This window comes from Mauremys reevesii, linkage group 12 (assembly GCF_016161935.1).
Source record: "Mauremys reevesii isolate NIE-2019 linkage group 12, ASM1616193v1, whole genome shotgun sequence".
Lineage (NCBI taxonomy): Eukaryota > Metazoa > Chordata > Testudines > Geoemydidae > Mauremys > Mauremys reevesii.
The window spans coordinates 48091211-48110797 of NC_052634.1; the positions used below are offsets into that span (position 1 = coordinate 48091211).

The 19587-nt window shown below is 52.4% G+C and overlaps 1 protein-coding gene and 5 non-coding genes across 6 annotated transcripts; 2 read left to right on the top strand and 4 right to left on the bottom strand.

Moving 5' to 3' along the window:
* Window positions 1-215: 215 nt before the first annotated feature.
* Window positions 216-287, bottom strand: TRNAE-UUC. Its single transcript has one exon. It is a non-coding gene; the product is annotated as a tRNA-Glu (tRNA).
* A 5574-nt stretch (window positions 288-5861) lies between these two features.
* On the bottom strand, window positions 5862-5934 carry TRNAK-UUU. Its single transcript has one exon. It is a non-coding gene; the product is annotated as a tRNA-Lys (tRNA).
* Window positions 5935-8711: 2777 nt separating this feature from the next.
* Window positions 8712-9028, bottom strand: LOC120375506 (histone H4). Its single transcript, XM_039496167.1, has one exon. It carries the CDS (start codon window positions 9023-9025, stop codon window positions 8714-8716), a length of 312 nt encoding a protein of 103 aa, XP_039352101.1. The 5' UTR covers window positions 9026-9028; the 3' UTR covers window positions 8712-8713.
* A 1202-nt stretch (window positions 9029-10230) lies between these two features.
* TRNAQ-CUG lies at window positions 10231-10302 on the bottom strand. Its single transcript has one exon. It is a non-coding gene; the product is annotated as a tRNA-Gln (tRNA).
* A 3782-nt stretch (window positions 10303-14084) lies between these two features.
* Window positions 14085-14166, top strand: TRNAS-AGA. Its single transcript has one exon. It is a non-coding gene; the product is annotated as a tRNA-Ser (tRNA).
* A 2469-nt stretch (window positions 14167-16635) lies between these two features.
* On the top strand, window positions 16636-16800 carry LOC120376209. Its single transcript, XR_005587114.1, has one exon. It is a non-coding gene; the product is annotated as a U1 spliceosomal RNA (small nuclear RNA).
* Window positions 16801-19587: the final 2787 nt, after the last annotated feature.

The following is a 19587-nucleotide window of genomic DNA, read 5'->3' on the forward strand; positions in this document are numbered from 1 at the left end:
TCTGCTGCTTTTGGTGGTAAGTTCCTTTGCTCTGAGAGGGCCAAATTGCCCCTGAAGCCTCCTCTTTCTATTGGCCACCCCAGGGACCTGCTTGCTGTGCTGGTGTCAGCCCTGCCATGGAGACACTGGGAAGATGGGGGAATCAGGAGAATACTAGGGATTTGTTTACACTGCAAGTGAAGAATAGCTGAAGGTTTTTTGGTTTAAAGTCACTTTTCCCTGACTGGGAATTGAACCCAGGCCTTAGCAGTGAAAGTGCTAAATCCTAACCACTAGACCACCAGGGAGGTGATAGTGGTGTTGTTCTTCTCACTTATACTACACTTTCTTAGGCTACTTTCTATCCATTTTCTGAAACTGCTTCATTGTCCATTCCCTGAGGGGCTAAGAGCAGAGAGTGCAGGAACCCCTGTGCTCAGGGTCACAACCTCAGCCCAACCCAAGTCACTGAAACAAACTCAAATGATGCTTCCTCCAGCAGGATCACAGAGACACACAAAAAAACCCCATGAGGAACAATCCTCCTCTGTCTTCATTTACCCCATCACAACCCTCTCAGCAGCCCGCTCTTGTGGGAAGGACTGAGCTGATAGGAGCTCTGGCATAGAGACCAAGGGAGGGGTGTTGCTCCCCCTGGGTGTGAGCTGATCATATTCTGACTCCCTGTAATGGGGCTCTGAGCTTTGCCATCTCGTGAGTTCTGAGCACTGAGCCCCCCGGACCCTTCTGCTGGGAGCATGGGGATTGCACAACAGCTGCAAGCCCTTTTCCCGTCTCCTTGTCCTCCTCGGCTTCCCCAGACCTTCCCCACAAATGGTTCTATCAGGCACTGGAGGGATCTAAGGACCTGCAGGTTTCCCGAACCCACCTCTTAAGGCAAACAGTGATTCCCTTCTCTGACACGCCTGGGCCTGGGCTTCTTTTGAGTTTTTCCCCAGGGGACCTGATTCCCTGTGAAAATGTGTGTGTGGCATGTGGGGAACTCAGACTCAGACTCTCCCCCACTAGATGAGTCCAACAGCACCTCCCCTTGGTGGGAGAATCCTAAATTCCACGCTCCCACCCTGGTTACTCTGACCAGCTGATGGCGACAGCATGTTAAATCAACCCCAGCTCTCTGGGCTAGAAAGCAGCATCTAACCACCCTTGTGGCAGGTCCGGTTTGCTCGCTGGAGACATAACGGACCAGGAAAGAAGGCAAATGTCAGACAGGGAACCTCAGCTCACAAATAAACACCCTCAGGCTCCTTCTACACTGCAACTGGGCAGTTGACTGACTTTAAATCTAGCTAGCTCAGTTGGTAGAGCATGATGGTCTTTCAGGGTGTGAAAAACCCCAAAGCCAGTATAATTAAGCTGACGTAAGCCGTGGTTAGCTAGTGCTAAATGAAAGGAAAGATTGTTCTGTCAATGTAGCTATTACAGGGATGGAAAAACCCTCCAGTCACTGTAGCAGCTGTCTACTCCACAGTGCTAGAGCAGTGTCACAGCAGCATTTTAAGTATAGCCAGCCTCACAGTGAGACCAGATCTAGCTCTGTGGACACTCAGGCACTAGCAACATACTAATGCCTCCATAGTTGGCAGGATTCAAACCTGTGTGGGGAGACCCCAATGGATTTCTAGTCTATCATCTTAGCCACTCAGCCACAAGTATTTAATGTACAGTTATTTCACTACACCATGATTCTGTTCTCACAGAATTGTCACTTCAAATGGCTCAGACCAGCTCCCCCAGCACACTCACGGCTGTGCATTAGTGTAAGTGTGTCCATGGCTGAACAGCAAGAGTTCCTGCCCATTTCCCTTCCGGCTGGAGCAGGGTGAGAGTGTGTTTGTGGTTAATGACATTGCTATAGGTTGTTGTTCATTCCCCACACTGACAATTCAGATAGTCCCTTTCCTATTCGAATCTCCACCATATCATTCCAACAGCCGGGGTCAGGATTTCTCTGGGCACTGAAATGTTTCAGGAGGTTGGTGCATGAACTCAGCCTTGCATTCCATCCCTGATGTTTCATGGACTAACAGCAGCAGCATAAAGAAAGAGCTGAGCCAATATCTCACTGTCAGAGGTGAAGGTGGCCACATCCCCCCTGCCTGACCATCGCCATTGCAGGAGAGAAGGTTTCAATGGAATCGAATGCCCTGGCTCAGACAAGAGACACAGGGAGGTTTTGCTGTTCATGGATCTGTGCAAAGGAAATTGTGTCTCTGTGTGAAATTGAGGAGGGAAATGAAATGTTCACATGGTGGCCCAATGCCCTAACAAATGTGGGTGAAGGAGTCGGGCTGGAAAATGATTTTACTGGAGTTCGTATAAATTTATTGCCCTGATTAAAATCTATGGCTAAAAGGCAGCCACTGTTGTTAGTACTTGAACCTGTGTAGGGACACCCCAGTGGTTATCAAGTCCATTGCCTTAACCAGGGATAGTCGATTATTTTATCAAGATCTAAATTTCTTGGTCAAGATATAGTCAATGTCTAGACTCCAGAGAAAATAATACACTGATGATAATAAGAAGAATTTAGAAATAATTTGCAGTCACTATGGGCATAACTATGATGATTGTCTCGTGTTTCACTCTTTATATCTGGCACCACCACTGCGTTGCCCTTTAGTCTTGTAATTTACCAAGGGTAAAACTAAACATCTCTTCAGATACCAGGGAGTGTTTGTGTTCATTCCTGTTAGCTACACGGGGGTTTGATGTAGCTGCTTTCAAGCCTCTGGCTCTGCCCTGATAAGTAACATTTCAGGGTGTCACTGAACTGAAGGAGGGAGATCATTTTTTGACAGATGACGCCGCCTCTTAAAGGTGTTTGTCTGGCTGGCAGCCCTGGTTCCCAGGACTCTCCTGAGGGAAGAAAGTTTCTGTGCAAAATACTAAAACTTTTAACAGAGAGGAGGGAAAGGCGATGGCCACATGATGGGGCCAGTATGTACGAGAACCTGGTTCTTTTATATGGGATGACTCTGAACACTGACTGATCTCCACTCCCTTGGATTTGAAGAGATGTTTAGTTTTCATTTAGGAACCTATAAGGCTGAAGCAATGTTATGGATGGTGACACTACGATTGAAGGGTTATTTAATGTTGTAGAAATTGTTAAAAACACTGAGCTTAAACTAGAACTGCCTGGTATTAAAGGCTGGTTTCCCCACGTCAGTTCCATAAGCTCTGCTAGAAACACCCTGGGTTCTCTCCTGCCTCGGTGGGAACTGCAGGGAATCGTCCCCTGCTGCCCTTGGCTCCAGGCTGGTTTTTCTGGGGAGGGGACGTGGAATTTATTTGTTTGCTGTTGAGAAGGGAGCCAGGCCAGTTCTCAGGGAATGAGAACCCCCAGCATCTTCCCAGCCCAGCCCAGGCTGCTGCCCTGTCCCAGCCTCTGTTCCCCTGGGGGCCCTGCGTGTTTGACTCTAGAGCAGGCTGGGAGCAGCAGCTGAGGCAGAGGACAGCCTGGGCCAGGCAGATAAGAAGGAGTTTAGCCAGCAAAAAAGGTAAAATGGCAGTGGAGTATCACCTTGGACTCGACGGCATTTCCCCATTGGTCTGTCTGCTTGGGGGCAGGGACAATAACACATCCTGCTGCATTCGTTATTTCAAAGGGCGGTTTAGGATTTTCATTCTCACACACGGTGCACGAAGCAGGACTCAACCTTTGCTGTAAACTAAACGAGCTGCTCACAGATTCTGGCAGCCACAATGAGCATTTGGGTGAGAGCTCAGACCTGCCCCTGTCCCAGAGGAAGGGGGTCATCTGTGTGGGGACTGAACCACTGACCTATCAGCTCTTAACTCCCAAACGTTCAGTAACTCTGTTATCAGTGCCTGGGAGTGTTATTTAAACCATAAGAAAAACCACACTGGGCCAGACCAAAGGCCCATCTAGCTCTGAATCTTGTCTTCTGACAGTAGCCAATACCAGGTGCCCCAACAACCAGTCAACAAGGCACCACTGGGAGTTGAACCCAGGATCTCCTGTTTACAAAACAGATGCTTTAGCCAGCTAAGACATGGTGCCTGTGAGTAGCTATAACACAGTGTCTGCCCACACCTGACTCCCTGCCATCACCACCAGGGCCTGAGAAGCTTTGCTCGTCTTTGGATTCTGCAAAGCAGAGGAGCAGGTGAGGTTTTCCTTGCAAGCTGTGTGTGAGTGAATCTTTGGCCAGGTCTGCACTACAAAGTTGTTTCAGCAGAATTATATTGCTCAGGTGCGTGAAAAACACACAACACTCTCTCGGTCGGCAGCTTGTGGCTGGTGTACACACTGCAGTGCCACGTCTGGCGACAAAACTGCCATGTTTTACTGACAAAATAAAATGACTTCAATGAGAGGGCTAGAGCTTTTTGCAGCAAACTTAAAGTGACAGAGTACACGCTGCTGTTCATTATATCACCATAACTGGCCTTCCCCAGTATCCCAAAATGCCCTCCGTGAACTCGCCTGCCCTGCATTCCTGCTACAGAGCCATGGGCCCCTCCCCTTTCATAGCTCTGGGAAGTTCTGACAGCTGAGCCTGCTGCTCTGCTCCGGCAGCCAGGAGCAAATCACTGCCGTGGATGCTGCTCTCTCCCCCCCTGCGAACACAGAGCAGGGTGGCGGGAACTTCCATACATGGGGGGGGCACCGGCATCTGAATGAGACAAACCCATGACACCCCTTCCCTCGAGGAGGCTCTTACCTTCTAAACAGGGACTTCTGTTTTCTAGTAAAATCACTAAAAGGGAAGGAGAAAACTCAAAAGAGGTTCCTCCTGGCACTCACGTGCCTGAACCCGAATACTCTCTCAGTCCTCAAAGAGAGACCTGGAGAAGGAGACTTGCTGAAGCAAAGCCACAGGGGTCTCTGAGGTTTCCCTGGCCCCTCGCCCCTGTCCTGCCTGGCTGATGTCAGCATCTTTCTGTGAGGTCACCACCTCCCCACCACATTTGACCAATAGTCTGAGGTCCTGCAAAAGGCCTTTGTGATGTCACTGCCACACCCCTCCCTTGCTGGGCTAATGTCCTGCCCCTGGCCAGGCACTTTGGAGGTTTGAGCTACTCCCTGTGGATCACCCCACTGAAGGAGCGTTCGTTCTAGGCAGCAAGCCAGCTAGACAGGAAAACATCAGACGCTGCTCCCAATGCTACACTCAGTTTTTCAGAAATTAGTCGACTTTATGGCCAGAAGAGACCATTAGAGCATCTAATCTGACCCCCTGCATATCGCAGGCCTCCTGTATGACACAATAGCTACTTTTGGGACAAACACTTTCCAGAAAGGCATCTAGTCTTCATTAAATGACATCAGGAGATGGAGAATCCACCACTTTCCCTAGAAGACATTTTTCTCCAGCCCTCAGAACATTTGGTGGCTCTTTGCTATTGAACGAGCTCAACCTGTTTAGCTTATCAAAAGAAGATTGAAAGGTGATTTCACTGAAGTGTTGAAGGGCCTTAATGGAGAGAAAAGATTGGGTATGAAAGGGTTCTTTAATCGAGCAGAGAAAGGCATAACAAGACCCAATGGCTGGAAGGTGAAAAGAGACAAATTCATATTACAACTAAGGCACAAATATTCAACAGCGAGGATGATTCACGACAGGAACAAGCTCCCAAAGAAAGTGGTGGATTCTAATTCTAATTCCTTATGAATATTCTGTGTGTTTGTGTCTGCAGGGGAGGAACATGCTATATGCCCAGAGGACTTTATTCCTCCAGCCTGCAAGGACAGAGGGGATGTCAAGGAGTTACTCCTTCAATCCTCCCCACAGAAAGGCCCTTCTTAGGAAAGGCAAAATCCTAAAAAGAAAGAGTAACACTGAACAAAACTCCAGAAAGACAGATTTTTATAATCACAGCGAGAAGTTTTTCATCTGACCAGGGACTTGAACCCTGGACCCTCAGATTAAAAGTCTGATGCTCTGCCAACTGAGCTAGCCAGGCTCACATGTGAAAAGTACAAGTTGGTGCAGAGGTGAAGCTAGTCAAGAAAAAGCGAGACAGCCACAATAGGGGAAACCTGCTGCTCTCTCTCTCTTCCCAGCCCTGGCCTGGCTGGGTATTAGTGCTGGTTAAAAAGACGGGAAAATATCGGCATCTACCAGCCATTCATAGCTGTACAAGACTCAGGCACAATACAGAGGTGCCCATCTGTAAGTGCCAAATGGTTGGATTGGCTAATGCAGCCTGTAGACGTCCAGGGCACACTGGGATATACAGCCAAGTGTCCATCACCATCATTATTTCAAAGGGATAATGATAATGGTAGCAAGGTTCACAACTGACTCAGCAGTTGCATACAAAGGTGCATGTTTGGCAGTTACGTTGGCTCAGGTTGGCCACCCCAGTCTAGATGTAGAAGTTACAACATTTAAACTTGAAAGAGGGGCCAATTTCCCCATCATTTCTCACCTTTACATCCAAACACGATGAAGGTAGCAGATAGAGCCAGAGCAGGTTGTCTATGGGACCAAGTATATGCAGAGTCTCCTCGACAGAGGTTTGTTCAACCTGTTCTTAAAAACCTCTGAGGACAGAGACACCACAGACGCCTTTGGGAGCCTATTCCAGAGCTTAACTGCACTCAGAGTCTGACATTGGTGAAGTAGGAGGCTGAGAAAAACAACACTGGCTGTCAGAAAAAAACAACCCTCCCTGGTGCTTTAAGCAATAAGTTCTGGTGTTTTAGCAGCCATGGCCTGGGTTCAATTCCCCCTAAAAACCAGAAGTTTTTCAATGAAAATCTCCATTCATTTTGCATTTGAAATAGAAAGGCAAAGAGGGCTTCTTGTCCTTATCAACAAGGCAAAGAATGGCTTTTTTCTCAGTAAATATTTTTAAAAGGCGCTGACTCGACCTGAAGATCTCATTTCATTTGTATTTACAATGGAATGATTCTCTCTAGGATAGACAGAAATTCTTCAGCTAGACTCGGATTCCACGGGAATACGAGAAGCGATTGTGTCTAACACCTGCTTTTTTTTGGACAACAGTGATGTCCAAGTTTTCCATGGACATTTCCCTTCCAGCACTTCAGGCCCCATCCAACAATACAAGAAACTGAAATGCACAGAAAGTTTCTCACCATAGGATTCAGTGACCAGGCCGGGGGGAAAGTTTTGCCATTTGAAGATGTTTGAATTCCCTCCAACTTCTCTCATACAAATGCTAAATAGTTGGTGGTGTAATGTTACAGGAGAGGTTGAAATTAGGCTATGTCATCAGATAGAAGACAGTGATGGTGTCAGGCGTGGGATGTGAATGGAGCCTAGAGCAACAAATGACTGTTAGGGGGCTTATTCCTTCACCCTCTCACTTCCCTGGTCCTTCTCGCATGAACAGAGAGCAACAATACCCAAAGTCCAAAGGCGCAAACAATTCAATGTTTATTGGGGTGAATGTCCAGCAAGCATGATTCCAGTTTCCTTCCTCAGTGTCCCCCTTCCCAGCTCTGACACCACAGAACCTTGCCTGTATCCCTGTTTCTGTTCCCATCCCCGTTCCCATTTTCCCCTTTAGAAAAACATGATCCCAATTCCCCCATCCCCAGTCCCTGTTCCCATTTCCCCCCTCCCCCCAACCGTCCTGATTGACTGCAGACTATATAGTAAAACCTGAGTTTTGCTTAGCTATTCCTTAACCAATCATTTTACTGAAATGTAACTAACCAGTCCTAACATACTGTAACATGATTATCTAACCAATTATATTCCACCACCTTCATTGGTTTACACCCAACAAAATCAACTATAACAGCAGACAGAAACAATCACAGAACCAGACAGAGACCATGCAAATAAACATACAAAACAATATAGAAGTGAGGATTTCACAACTACATCTATACAGACATAAGGGTTTTCCAGCTGCGTCTATTGATAAGTGAGTTCTTGCCAGACAGGATGCTACCAAACTAAGTTTCCCTTTCTCTGGAGGTGATGGAATATCAGGGCAGGATTGTATTCCTAACAGCCCAATAGCACCTTATTTCAGTGTGACTAGTTGGGAATGTGAGGATGTGACCATACACTTCCCACCTTATGGCTGCCTTTGCTGCTTAGCCGAAGAACCAGGCCTCAGACTGTCACAGTAAGAGAAGGCCATTACACAAACAGACAGTGATTTTCTATTCTTTCTTTTATACCTCTATAACTAGCTAAGTGATAAAAATACACCTAAATTCTTAAAGTACAGGCCTTTGCAGACAGGCCTGAATCTCTGTATCCTAACAGTCCTCAAGGTCAGGCAGCCTCTGGGTAAGGGGGTGGGGACTCAGATCTTTCCACTAGCCAATTCCACCAGGGTTGTATATAAAGCAGGGAAGTTCCCCACAATATCCAGACCAGATGCCCCCTTTACACACTTGTGCTCTGTCCTCATTGCTTCTCTGTCTCTCTTCCCCTCATCTCTGCTGCTCCCCCTCTGAGCTTTCTCAGCACCTGGCCCCACAGCACTTCCTGCCAGCCAGAGACTGCGCTATCTGCACCTGCAGCTGTGGCCTCTCTCCTGCTTGCTAAGGAAAGGAACCTTCCCAGGAAATGGCCACAGCTTCTGGGAATCTGCACATGGCTGTGAACAGAGTTTGGCTCCTGGCACACAGGGCAACTTAAAAGCTGGGTGCCTAGACAGGGGCTTGAACCCTGGACCCTCAGATTAAGAGCCTGATGCTTTACCAATGGAGCTACCTGGGTTTGTTGTTTTTGAAGAGAATTACTGGCACAGTTTAGCCTCCAAATCCGTACAGAGTCCGACCCTGGCGCTTCAATGCATAAACAACGTCCATAGCAGTCACAGTCTTCCGCTTCGCATGCTCGGTGTAAGTAACAGCATCTCGGATCACGTTCTCCAGAAACACTTTCAGCACCCCGCGAGTCTCCTCGTAAATGAGGCCTGAAATACGCTTCACTCCCCCACGACGAGCCAAACGGCGAATAGCGGGTTTCGTAATACCCTGGATGTTATCCCTCAACACCTTCCTATGGCGCTTAGCGCCTCCTTTCCCAAGACCCTTGCCTCCCTTACCACGCCCAGACATATTCGCTGTTGAAAAGCATCTTCACCGTTCACCTCAAGAGTGAGCAGGCAGGCAAAAGAGAGGCAAAAAAAGTCCCAGCAACCCCTCCTCTTTTTCTGCACAGCCACTGCCTGTCAGCAGGATTCCTCCTCCTCCTCCCTCCTGTGCCTCAGTGCGACTGAATCTCCGCAACTAGACAGCCGGTCCGTCTGCTGCACCCCAATCCCCCATGCCTGAGCCTCCCTGGCAAAGCCCTGCACCTGGCTCCAGAGAATTAAGTCTCACATGTCGCTGGGAACTTGACTTCTTGTGCCCAGAGAGTCTCAGCCCCACTCAGTAGATGACCCGAGAAACACAGTGTCCGGCTTTTCCAAAGAAGAGCTTAGACCCCCCCTCATCATGTGGCCTAAAGGATAAGGCATCTCCCTGTGGATCGGATGATTCAGGAGTTGAGTCCCCTCATGGTTGTGCTCAATTTGTGCTGCAAGTCCTGCTCCCTTCAGGGCTGGAACCTCTTCTTGGCCGCTCAGGACAATGCTCTGGCTTCAGCTAGAGCCCCGGGAAGGAGTTGGGGGGTGGGTGTCACAAAGGCTGGGGCATGAGCCCCAGGTGCTTCCAGTCTCGCCTTTGCCCTTCCTGACTTGCCAAAGAAACTGGGCGGCTCCACTGCCAAAGTGAGCACCTGGAGTGGGAACCGTCAGAGGCCCCACCAGGGGGGCTGGCCCTGCTTTCCTACCCTCTTCTGATGTTGGCCACAAAGCATCAGCAGCCACCCTGAGGGTGGCCTTCAGTGGGGGTTCGGCATTGCAGGGAGCAGCCTGGCCAGGTGTCTCTGTGGCTGTCTGCTGGACAACACATAGGCATGGTTCTCCCCACCTCTTGCCCTGCCCTCTGTTGCCCTGCAGCTTTTAAGCCTTCCCTTGTAGCTGTCAGCACCAGCTGACTCTGCTCTAGGTGCCCAGAGGAGGAGAAGTGGTGGGCTCCTGCCTGCCCAGCCCTCTTCAAGGGCCAGGTAGGCAAGAGGAGAAGCACAGCAGCAAGTGCCAGACTTGTGGGCACCAGATGAAGCCATGAAAATCCCAACCCTCAGGCACCATTAACCAGCTATAGAGCCCTGACCCCCCACAGCACCTGAATCACCCAGCAGGAGAGGAAAGACTTATTCTTGTCCAACAGGAGACAGGGAAGTGGAGCAGTGTGAGCTCTAGGGCTTCACCACAAACCAAAGGTCCCACTGAGATTTGAACTCAGATTGCAGGATTCAGAGTCCTGAGTGCTGCCCATTACACCATGGGACCAGCTTGTGCTGCTTTCTCTGCACAGTGGTAACCCTCACAGGCCCAGCTTGTGTAAGGGACTGTTGGCCCTTTACTAAAACTGAGTGGGGTTTTTGGTTGGCTCGTTCCCAGTCCCAATAGAAGCGGGAAGGGCCAATGGGAAATCAGGACCCTGAGACTGACAGGCCCCTGGGGCAATGGTCACCAACTGGTAGGGAACAAGTGAGAATTTGTTAATGGAGAAAAATTCCTGGTGAAAATTGGCAAAGCTGTGGAGAGTTTGAAAAGTTCCAGTGAATTTACACATGAAGATACAAACAGAGAGACAAACCCACACAGAGAGAATGAGAAAATCACACACTGCACAGACCCACACAGACATAAACAAAAACCAAACCCGCACAGCACACAGAGCCATATACACAAAAAGGAAAACCACACAAAATATAGAAAGAACAAATCCACACCAAAAAATACAGCAAAAGCCAACAACAGGAAACACAAAACCCACATACCAAAAGAATACTAAGCAAAAAACAATCTGCATGCAAAAATCATACACACACCCACGCACACAAAACTATGCCAGGCATCCACCAAAATCACACAGGACCCACATGCACATCAACACAACAGCTGAAAACCCCACCGACATACAGAAAGCCAGGCAGGGTTTGAGTCTCACAGCGAAGAGGGTGAGCACACAGGTGGTTTGGGGAGCAAAGACTGAGGGGGAGTCGGGGGCAGTGCCCTGGGCTCTGCCTGACCCCTCCTGACACAGGCGGCAGGTGGAGAGCAGAGCCTGGTAGATCTGTGGAATCTGACCTGCTCTCTGTAAAGCAAGGGGACCCTGGTGTCTTCTGAGCTGCAATTGTATTTTCTGCAGGGCAAAATGATTGGCAGAAGCCATTTGCTTAAAGAAAACTAGTGCTCCAGGTGAGCTCACAACTTCAACATCACTCCACTCAGCACTACTATTATGAGTTCTGTGTACTAACCCACTGCACCTCTGGTGCCTGATTAAGAGTTTTTTCTCCTTGATTCATGGATGAATTAGGGGTTGAGGGGGTTGCATTAGCTAAAACAAATCCATATTAAAGGCTGCAGGATGGCAGCAGCAGAGGTGGGGAGCCTCCTTCCATGTGATAGATCTGGTTCCCCCTTCTGTTGCTGAGGGGAAGGTTGGTGCTTTGAGCCCACCCGGTGCTGGAACGTCCCATGGGTGAGATTAACAAGACTCTTGAGAAGAGAAGAGAGGGGAAGAGAAGGGAGGGGAAGTCTTTTCTATCCCTGCCTAGCTCCATTGGTCTCCTGTGGCCCTTTCGGCTCTCTGCCCCTCCGTTGGGGAGATGCAGAGACAAGCCCCCATCTGGGTGAGTCACCGAGAGGCTGTGTCCCATGGCGTGTGTGGGGGGGAGGGGTAGGGGTGGGATGGGGCTCAAGGGGAGGAGGTTGTGTGTGACAATGTGGGGTGGGGTGGGGTGGGGTGGGATGGAAGGGGGGGCGGGGGAGTGTGTGTTCCTTAGGATAGAAATAATGGAAAACACAGGGGCAGTTACAGCGAAGCCCCGTGTCTGAGTGTTATGACCCTGTGTGGTGCTGCTGTTCACCTTCCCCTCCTATGGTCTCAGCTTTCATTGAATCCAGCATTTTTTCACCTGTCCTCACCACAGAGGTGTCCCACATGTCTCAGCTACCGAGTGTCCCTCTTAGAGACGCCGAGGACTGGAACTGATTTCAGCTGCTGGACAGTTCTGCTAGGTCTTTATTCATTTGCACAGGAAAATGCTGAGTGTTTAAATTCATTTCAAGCCCCCTGCCCCCATTCAGCGAACTCCTGAACATACTGGAGATGGGTCTGGAAATTGATTTTCATTCGAAAAAGTTTTTAAAGGGAATCACTTGGATTGGAACTAGGAAGCCATTACCCTGCAGGGAAACATTGAACGACTGATCTATACTCACAGCAAGGAGTGTCCTGTATAGCCCAGAGCATGAACAGTTTTTTAACCTGGGGGTTAGTAAACTTTATCTCTATACAAACACCACAGCTTACAAACTCCCCACCCCCGCTCCGTGTCACCAGACCACAACAACAACTCTCCTTGGGGCACACACGGCTCCCCAGCTCCCTGCCCGTCAGTCTCTCCAGCATTGCTCCAATCCCTTAAAGCAGGGTCTCAACCTCAATTTACCTTAGGGCCGGTGCCAGTCCTCCAGTCCTCCCAGTGGGCCAATAATGTCACTCATACCGCCCAGAACCCGCCCCCCAAAACTCCACCCGTCACCTGCCTAAGGCTCTGGGAGGGAGTTTGGGTGGGGGGAGGAGGTCTAGGGTGCAGTCCCCGCACAGACCCAGACCCGTTGTTGGGGGAGGTGTCAGGTTGACCCAGGGACCCGCCCTTAGCTGGGCTGGAGAGGACGGAGGCGCCCCGGGGCAGGCTGGGAGTTGTAGTTCCTGGCTCGTCTCAGAGCGGAAGTGACGAGCAGGTTGCTCAGACAACGCGCCCCCTCCCGGTGCACACTGGGAAGCGTAGTTCTCTCTCTCTCTCTCTCACACACGCGGCCTCTATTGGAGGAGGAGCCGTAACCCGTCACTTCGCCGCGCCCCTCCCCGCTCCCTGATTGGCGGAGAGAGCGCGGGACAGAGACTCGCCGCGTGGGGGGAGGCCCCGGTTCCCTCGCCCGAGGCCGCTGCCCCGCCCCGGCGCTGCGGCGTTGGGATTCGAATCCCGCGTGGGATCCGGGCTGGGGGGGGCACAGGGCAGAGGCAGCGCGGAGTGAAAGGGCTTCACCCCAGCTGGGCCTGGGGCGGCAGCGGGGAGGGGCTGAGCTGCCGGGAGCAGCCCACAAGCGGCAGCCTGGGGCCGCGGGGCCCCTCAGCCCCCCCCAACCTGCCCCCGCAGTGTCCCCCCCCATCCGCTGTGACCCTCCCGCCAGCCCCGCCCCCGGCGTCCCCTCCCCCACCCTGTCCGCTCTGCCCGGCCTTTCCCTTCGCCCCCCCGCCCTGCTCGTCCCCCCCCATCCCTGTCCTCAGCACCCTGCCCCCTCCTCCTCCTCCCCCCATCCCTGTACTCACCACTCCACCCCCCTGCTGGGGATTGGGGTGCAGGCTCTGGGGGGAGTTTGGGTGCAGAAGGGGTGAGAGGCTGGTCTCTGGGAGGGAGTTTGGGTGGGGGAGGGGTTCTGGGGGGCAGGCTCTGGGATGGAGTTTTCAGCACCGTAACATGGGCGAGGCGAGTGAGGCACTTGCCTCGGGCGCGCAAAGTGGAGGCGCACAAACCTCCCTGTGTCTCTGGTCTGAGCCAGGGCATTCAATGCCAGTGAACCTTTTTCTCCTGCAATGGTGACGGTCAGACAGAGGGGTCGTGGCACCTGCATCCCTGCCAGGGAGATATTGGCTCGGCTCTTTCTTTCTGCTGCTGTTGTTAGTCCATGAAACATCAAGGGTGGAATGCAAGGCTGAGTTCACGCACCAGCCCTCTGAAAAATTTCAGTGCCCCAGAGAAATCCTGCCCCCTGCTATTGGAACGATGTGCTGGAGATTTGACTAGGAAAGGGACTGTCTGAATTGTCAGAGTGGGGAATGAACAACAATCTACAGCAATGTCGTTCACACAAACACACTCTCATGCTGCTCCAGCCGGAAGGGAAATGGGCAGGAATTCTCGCTGTTCACCCAAGGACACACTTACACTGATGCGCAGCCGTGAGTGTGCTGGGGAAGCTGGTCTGAGCAAACAATTTGAAGTGACAATTCAGTGAGAACAAAATCATCATGTAGCGAAATACGTGTGTGTCAAGCAGTTGTGGCCGAGTGCTTAAGGCGATGGACTAGAAATCCATTGGGGTCTCCCTGCGCAGGTTCAAATCCTGCCAACTACGCAAGCGCTGTGCTGTTGTTGTTATTATTGTAGTCTTAGTGCCTGAGCATCCATAGTGCAAACTGGAGATAAATCTAGCTTCACTCTGTCTACACTTAAAACACTGCTGTGGCACTGCTATAGCACTTTGGAGTAGACAGTGACTGGAGGGATTTTCCCATCCCTGTAATAGCTGCATGGACAGAACAATTCTTCCTTTTCTTTAGCACTATCTAACCCGGGCTTAGGTCACCTTAACTATATCGGTTTGTGGGGGGGTCACACCCTGGGAAACATCGCTTTGCCAGTTCAGTACCCAGCGTACACCAGCCCTTAGATCCCTCTTGGTATTTCAATGCAGGCACTGACCTGTGAGAAGAAAACATCAGCTCACAAACACAGAGACTGAATTCCCCACATTTAATCTCGCTGCACTTTCCAGAAAGTCACGAAATTCAATTCATTCTTGCTAGGACAGAGAAAAAATAAGTGACACTAAGTTTTTGGCTTGATTAAATAAAATTAAGTGTTTAATTAATATAGTAAAAATATGTCCTGATTCTTCTAACTAACACCACAGCATGAAATAGGAACAGAGACAAAGCTTGTCAGTGATGACTAGTTTCACAAATGATCTTCCCATTATTAATTTCCACGCTGCCCCCATTTGAGGTCTGGGCATCGCCAGTGCCATTGCTCTGCATTCACCTTCCCCTTAGAATTGTTCTCGGACATTCGATGTCCTCTGCAGCATGAGGCTCGGGTCACTTGCTGGAGGATTCCCTGCACCGTGAAGTCTTTAAGCCACGATTTGAGGACTTGAATAACTCAGACGTAGGTCAGGGGTTTGTGACAGGAGTGGGTGGGTGAGATTCTGTGGCCTGCATTGTGCAGGAGGTCAGACTAGATGATCATAATGGTCCCTTCTGACCTTAAGTCTATGAATCTATTAATCTTTTTCCAAATTTGGAAAATTGTGCAGTTCAGAATGTGAATAGTGACCCCATTTCCTTCCTGCACCTGCTCTACATTGCTCCACAGCAGCTTCTCCACCTGCAGAGTCACTCCAGCACGGCAGTGCAGCCGCCCAGGGTTCAGCAGGGGCCCCTGGCAAGAACAGTGGGTAAAGCTAACAGCCCGGTGTGCCTGGCCGTGAGGCAGCTGTAAAAAAGCAACACCCCCCCCCCAGAAGTACAGAGACTGAATTCCCCAACTATAACATCATGACCCCCTGTAGAAAGCCACACGTGTCAGTTGTATTTTCACAGGGAGATGCAAAAATCAAGTGATACCAATTTTTAAGTTGAGTAAATAAAGTTGAGGAGATAGTTATTAACCTCACAAAAATACACTAAAGATCCCTCAACATAACACCTGAAGGTGAAATATGAACAGAGACAAACCTTGTCAGCAAAGGCTCATTTCCCAAACGATCCTCAAAATGTTACTAATTCCCACCCCTCCTCCACAGGAGCTCTGTGCAGTGTAACTGTTCTGCAGGCAGCTTCCCATTAAATGCTCTTGTGGGACATTCCCAGACCTGGAAATGTACGAATGACAGAATTTGAAGAGCAAACCTGGCTCCCCGCACCAGGCGGGATTTGAGTGTTTTGTCCCTGTAATTTAGTCTTTGTCAATAATACAGATGCCATGGGCAGGACTCCAGGCTCTGCTTGAGGGATCCTGGCACAGGGGCTGGTGGGGGAGAAAGGATTGTAGATTCTCACCTGAGCTCTGGAGAGGAGGTAATAATTGAAGGGGGCATTTTTGACTCCTCCCCTCCTCAGTGTCCCAGGGCTGGAATTCTGGAATATATATATTCTGTCTGCAAACACACACCCCCTCCCCCGGGGCGGGCTGCAGCGCTCGCTGGGGCTGTCTCCAGTGGCTGAAGTTGCCTCCATCTCTGCTTTACCTGGGGGGTGGGGGGGAGACAAAGAGAGGAGATGGTCCCGGGGTGTGAAAGCAAAATTAGGGGGCTGGGAAAGGACTGTTTGGAAAGGTGGGTTTTTTTGCGAGGGGAGGGGAGGTCATTCTTGTATTGGACCAGCTTCCGGTGGGGAGAGAGAGATAGAGCGCGCGAGAGAGAGAAGCGAAATGCAAGCTGCGCTCTTTCCCCAGCAGCAGGTGGGCCACGTGGTCTCTCTGATGGCCTGGCTTCCCGGGACGGGACTCGGCTACCGCTACAGGCCAGGCAAGAGCGGCGGCCCGGGCGGGCAGGGGGAGGGGCCCGAGCGGAGGGGCGGAGCCGCGTGAGCAGGTATGCAGATCTGTGTGCGAGCAGAGCATTGTGGGAGCGGACGCAGGCTGCCAGGCAGGGCCCGACTTTGGCACTGGGAGCTCGGCGTGGAGAAGGGAGGGGCTCCGGGGGACGTGTCGGGGCGACTGTCGGCAGTGGGGGCCGGTGTGGGTGAGGCCGGCGGTCGGTCCGCCCCGTGTGTGATAAGTGCGGGGCGAGCAAGGGCAGGCGGCGGCCGGGCAGCAGGAACTCATACTTACCTGGCAGGGGGAGATACCATGATCATGAGGGTGGTTTTCCCAGGGTGAGGCTCATCCATTGCACTGCGGGTGTGCTGACCCCTGTGATTTCCCCAAATGTGGGAAACTCAACTGCATAATTTGTGGTAGTGGGGGACTGCGTTTGTGCTCTCTCCTGGCAATTGGTTGGAACAACAGAAAACCAAAAGTGGGCTGCTTAGGCTTAATGCACTGCAAAGTAGACTCTAAGGAGAGCAGGGTTTTTTTCTGTAATTTTGGGAGTGCTCTTTTTCCACAGGTCCTGTACTTTTGGGCACCTTCATCATTCTTCCTTGTAACTTCCCAGGCACGCAGATCCTTCTGTTCAACGCGCACTGGACGGACGGAGAGAATGTGCAGCTTTTGGACTCTGGCGCCCAGCAAGAAGTCCTGAGACTCTTTTTCTGATGGATGGACCCCACTGACTTGCCTTTACCAAGCAGAGACTAAGGACCGGCTGATGGCTCTCTTTGCAAACGAACGCCATCAGACTGAGCCACGAGGCGCGCTGCAGGATAGCCCCTCCCCACCAAAAAGCAATGCCGTGACCCGGATTTGAACCTAGGCTGCTGCGGCCACGGCGCAGAGTACTAACCACTATACGATCACGGCCAGGTGCTGGGGCAGCAGGCAGCAGCCCTGTGGCAAATGCTCAGCTGTGCGCCCTCGGGGCGTCCACCTACCTCGCTGGTGGCCACAGGTATTTCTCAAGTCTCCCCATTACAGTCACAGGTCAAATGCTGAGCAAAGGAAAAAAGACAGGAAGCCAATCCCATGCCTGTCCCTTTTTCTGTCTTCCTCCACCCCTGGACCAAGTCCCTCCCCGTTTGTCTGGGCCATTGTCCTCATGCCCCTGGCCAGCCTATTTCCCTTTGCCGCTCTGAAACGTGCCCCCACGTGCAGGCCCCGAAGCTGGGCCCGGGGGCGGAAGGCCAGGGAGAGGCTTTGGCTAGGGCGAGCGTGTCCTTGCGAGGTAATTGTCTCTCTGGAGGTGAAAGTCATCAGTTCGGGGTGCGAAGGGAAGTGGCCATAGAAGGAGAATACAAGGCATGTGGTGGGCAGGCCAGGGATTTCTTTGTCCCCCCTTCAAAAGGGGTCACCCTCCCCGTCGGGGAATCAAACCCCGGTCTCCCGCGTGACAGGTGGGGATACTCACCACTATACTAACGAGGAAAGGGGCATGGTGAGTGGCCCCAGCTCCCACAGACCAGCTACGGTCAGCGTACACCTACACCGTCGCATGGGCCCCAGCAGGCAACAACACCCCTGGCCCTCTTCTGCTTCCCAAAGGCTTTGGCCGCAGCAACAGCCCTGGGAAAAGCCCTGGCCCTCCTCACCTGCCCTTGCCCAGCAGGACGCCTTTCCGGGCCTACACAGCTCCTCACACAACACCCGCCTGGGACCTTGCCCTCCCCTACCAGCTCAGCAGAACCTTTTTCCCTCTCAAAACCTCCTCTTGACACCCTCCCCCTTCCACACTTCACACTCACCTCATCACAAACTCACCCACGGCCCCTTTGGCTTCTCAAGCGCCTCTGGAGGGACGCAGCTTCCCAGGCACGCAGATCCGGCTGATGGCTCCCAAGTGTGCAAGTCCGTCCCCGCAGAGCTGCCCCATAGGGTGACATTGAAGAAACTGTGGAAAACGGGATGGGGTGGGGGGTAATAGGCTCCTGTATAAGAAAAAGTCCAGCCAAACTGGCCTGTCCCTTTAAAAATTGGACATCTGGTCACCCTGGAGCAGCCCCGCACTCCTGCTCCCCGGCTGGTGCGTTTGTAACCCGGGGGCTGAAGCCGACGGGTGAAAGGGAAGGAAGCGAGATCGGAGATCTCCGGCGCCACCTGCTGGGAGCAGAGGGCAATGACTGAGCGACGTCCTGGGTAATTTAAATATCACCTGGTTCTCTGCTGGGTGGCTCCACTGGAGAGCTGGGGCGTGGCCTGAGTGTGGCAGCACCTTATTTGCATATTAAAAGCGGCAGTTTGGGGCCATTGGGGTAAAATAGAAGTAAGTTTTGGGGTTGGGCCCCACATGTTTAGTGCAGGCTGTGGGGAGCCGGGCTGAGCAGAGCCTGCCCCGACGGGGTGTGTGGTCACCCTGAGCTGGGAGCGTGTGGCCAGACATGGGGAAGGAGAAGCTTGGTTGTGGGAAGCAGAGAGTGTTTGGGTGTCTGGGTGGGGTTCTTGTTACCTAATGCAGAGCAGTGGTGGGGGAGGGGAATTGAGACTCTGCTTTGGGGGTTGCTGTGGGGCGTGACACGAGCCCTGGCTGCTGCTGTGGGGAGGGTAGGACAGGTGGGGGTGGAGCTGTCTGGGTGCTTGAGATGAGGGGCGGGTCCTGATTGGCTGGTGCCCGCCTGCCTAGTGTTTTCTGACAGCTAATCTCCCATTGGCCCGCGTGTGGGGCGGGTCTCTGAAAGCTGGTCTCCCATTGGGCCCTCCCCACCTGACGTTTCTGACAGGCTCATCTCCCATTGGTGACGTTGTCCGACAGCGATGCGGGGCGGAGCCGCCAGGGCCTTGTGCGCTCGGAGCTCAGCGCCGCCCGCGAGAAGCGGCGCGAGGCCGCGCGGGCGGGTCCCGCTGCCGGGCGGAGGGACCGAGACCGCAGCCGCGGCGCCGCCTCCCGCCTGGCGAGAAGCCGCAGCACCGGGGTCACAGGGCGCGGGGCGCTTCCGCGCGCGGCTGTTTCCTGCCGGTCGCGGGGTGACGGGTCCTGCCCGGGGCCGCCGCGGGGTCCCGATGGCAGCGGGGGGCTCTGGCGTCCGCCCGCCCGCGGCGGCTGGGAGCTGCGGGGCCCCCTGCACTGGCCGGGGGCTGCGGCTCCTCCTCACCCCCCCCCGGTGACTGGGAGCTCCGGGCTCCGCCTGCGGTGTCTGAGCGCCGGGGGCTCCTCTCCTGCCCGGGGCGGCCGGGAGCTCCCAGG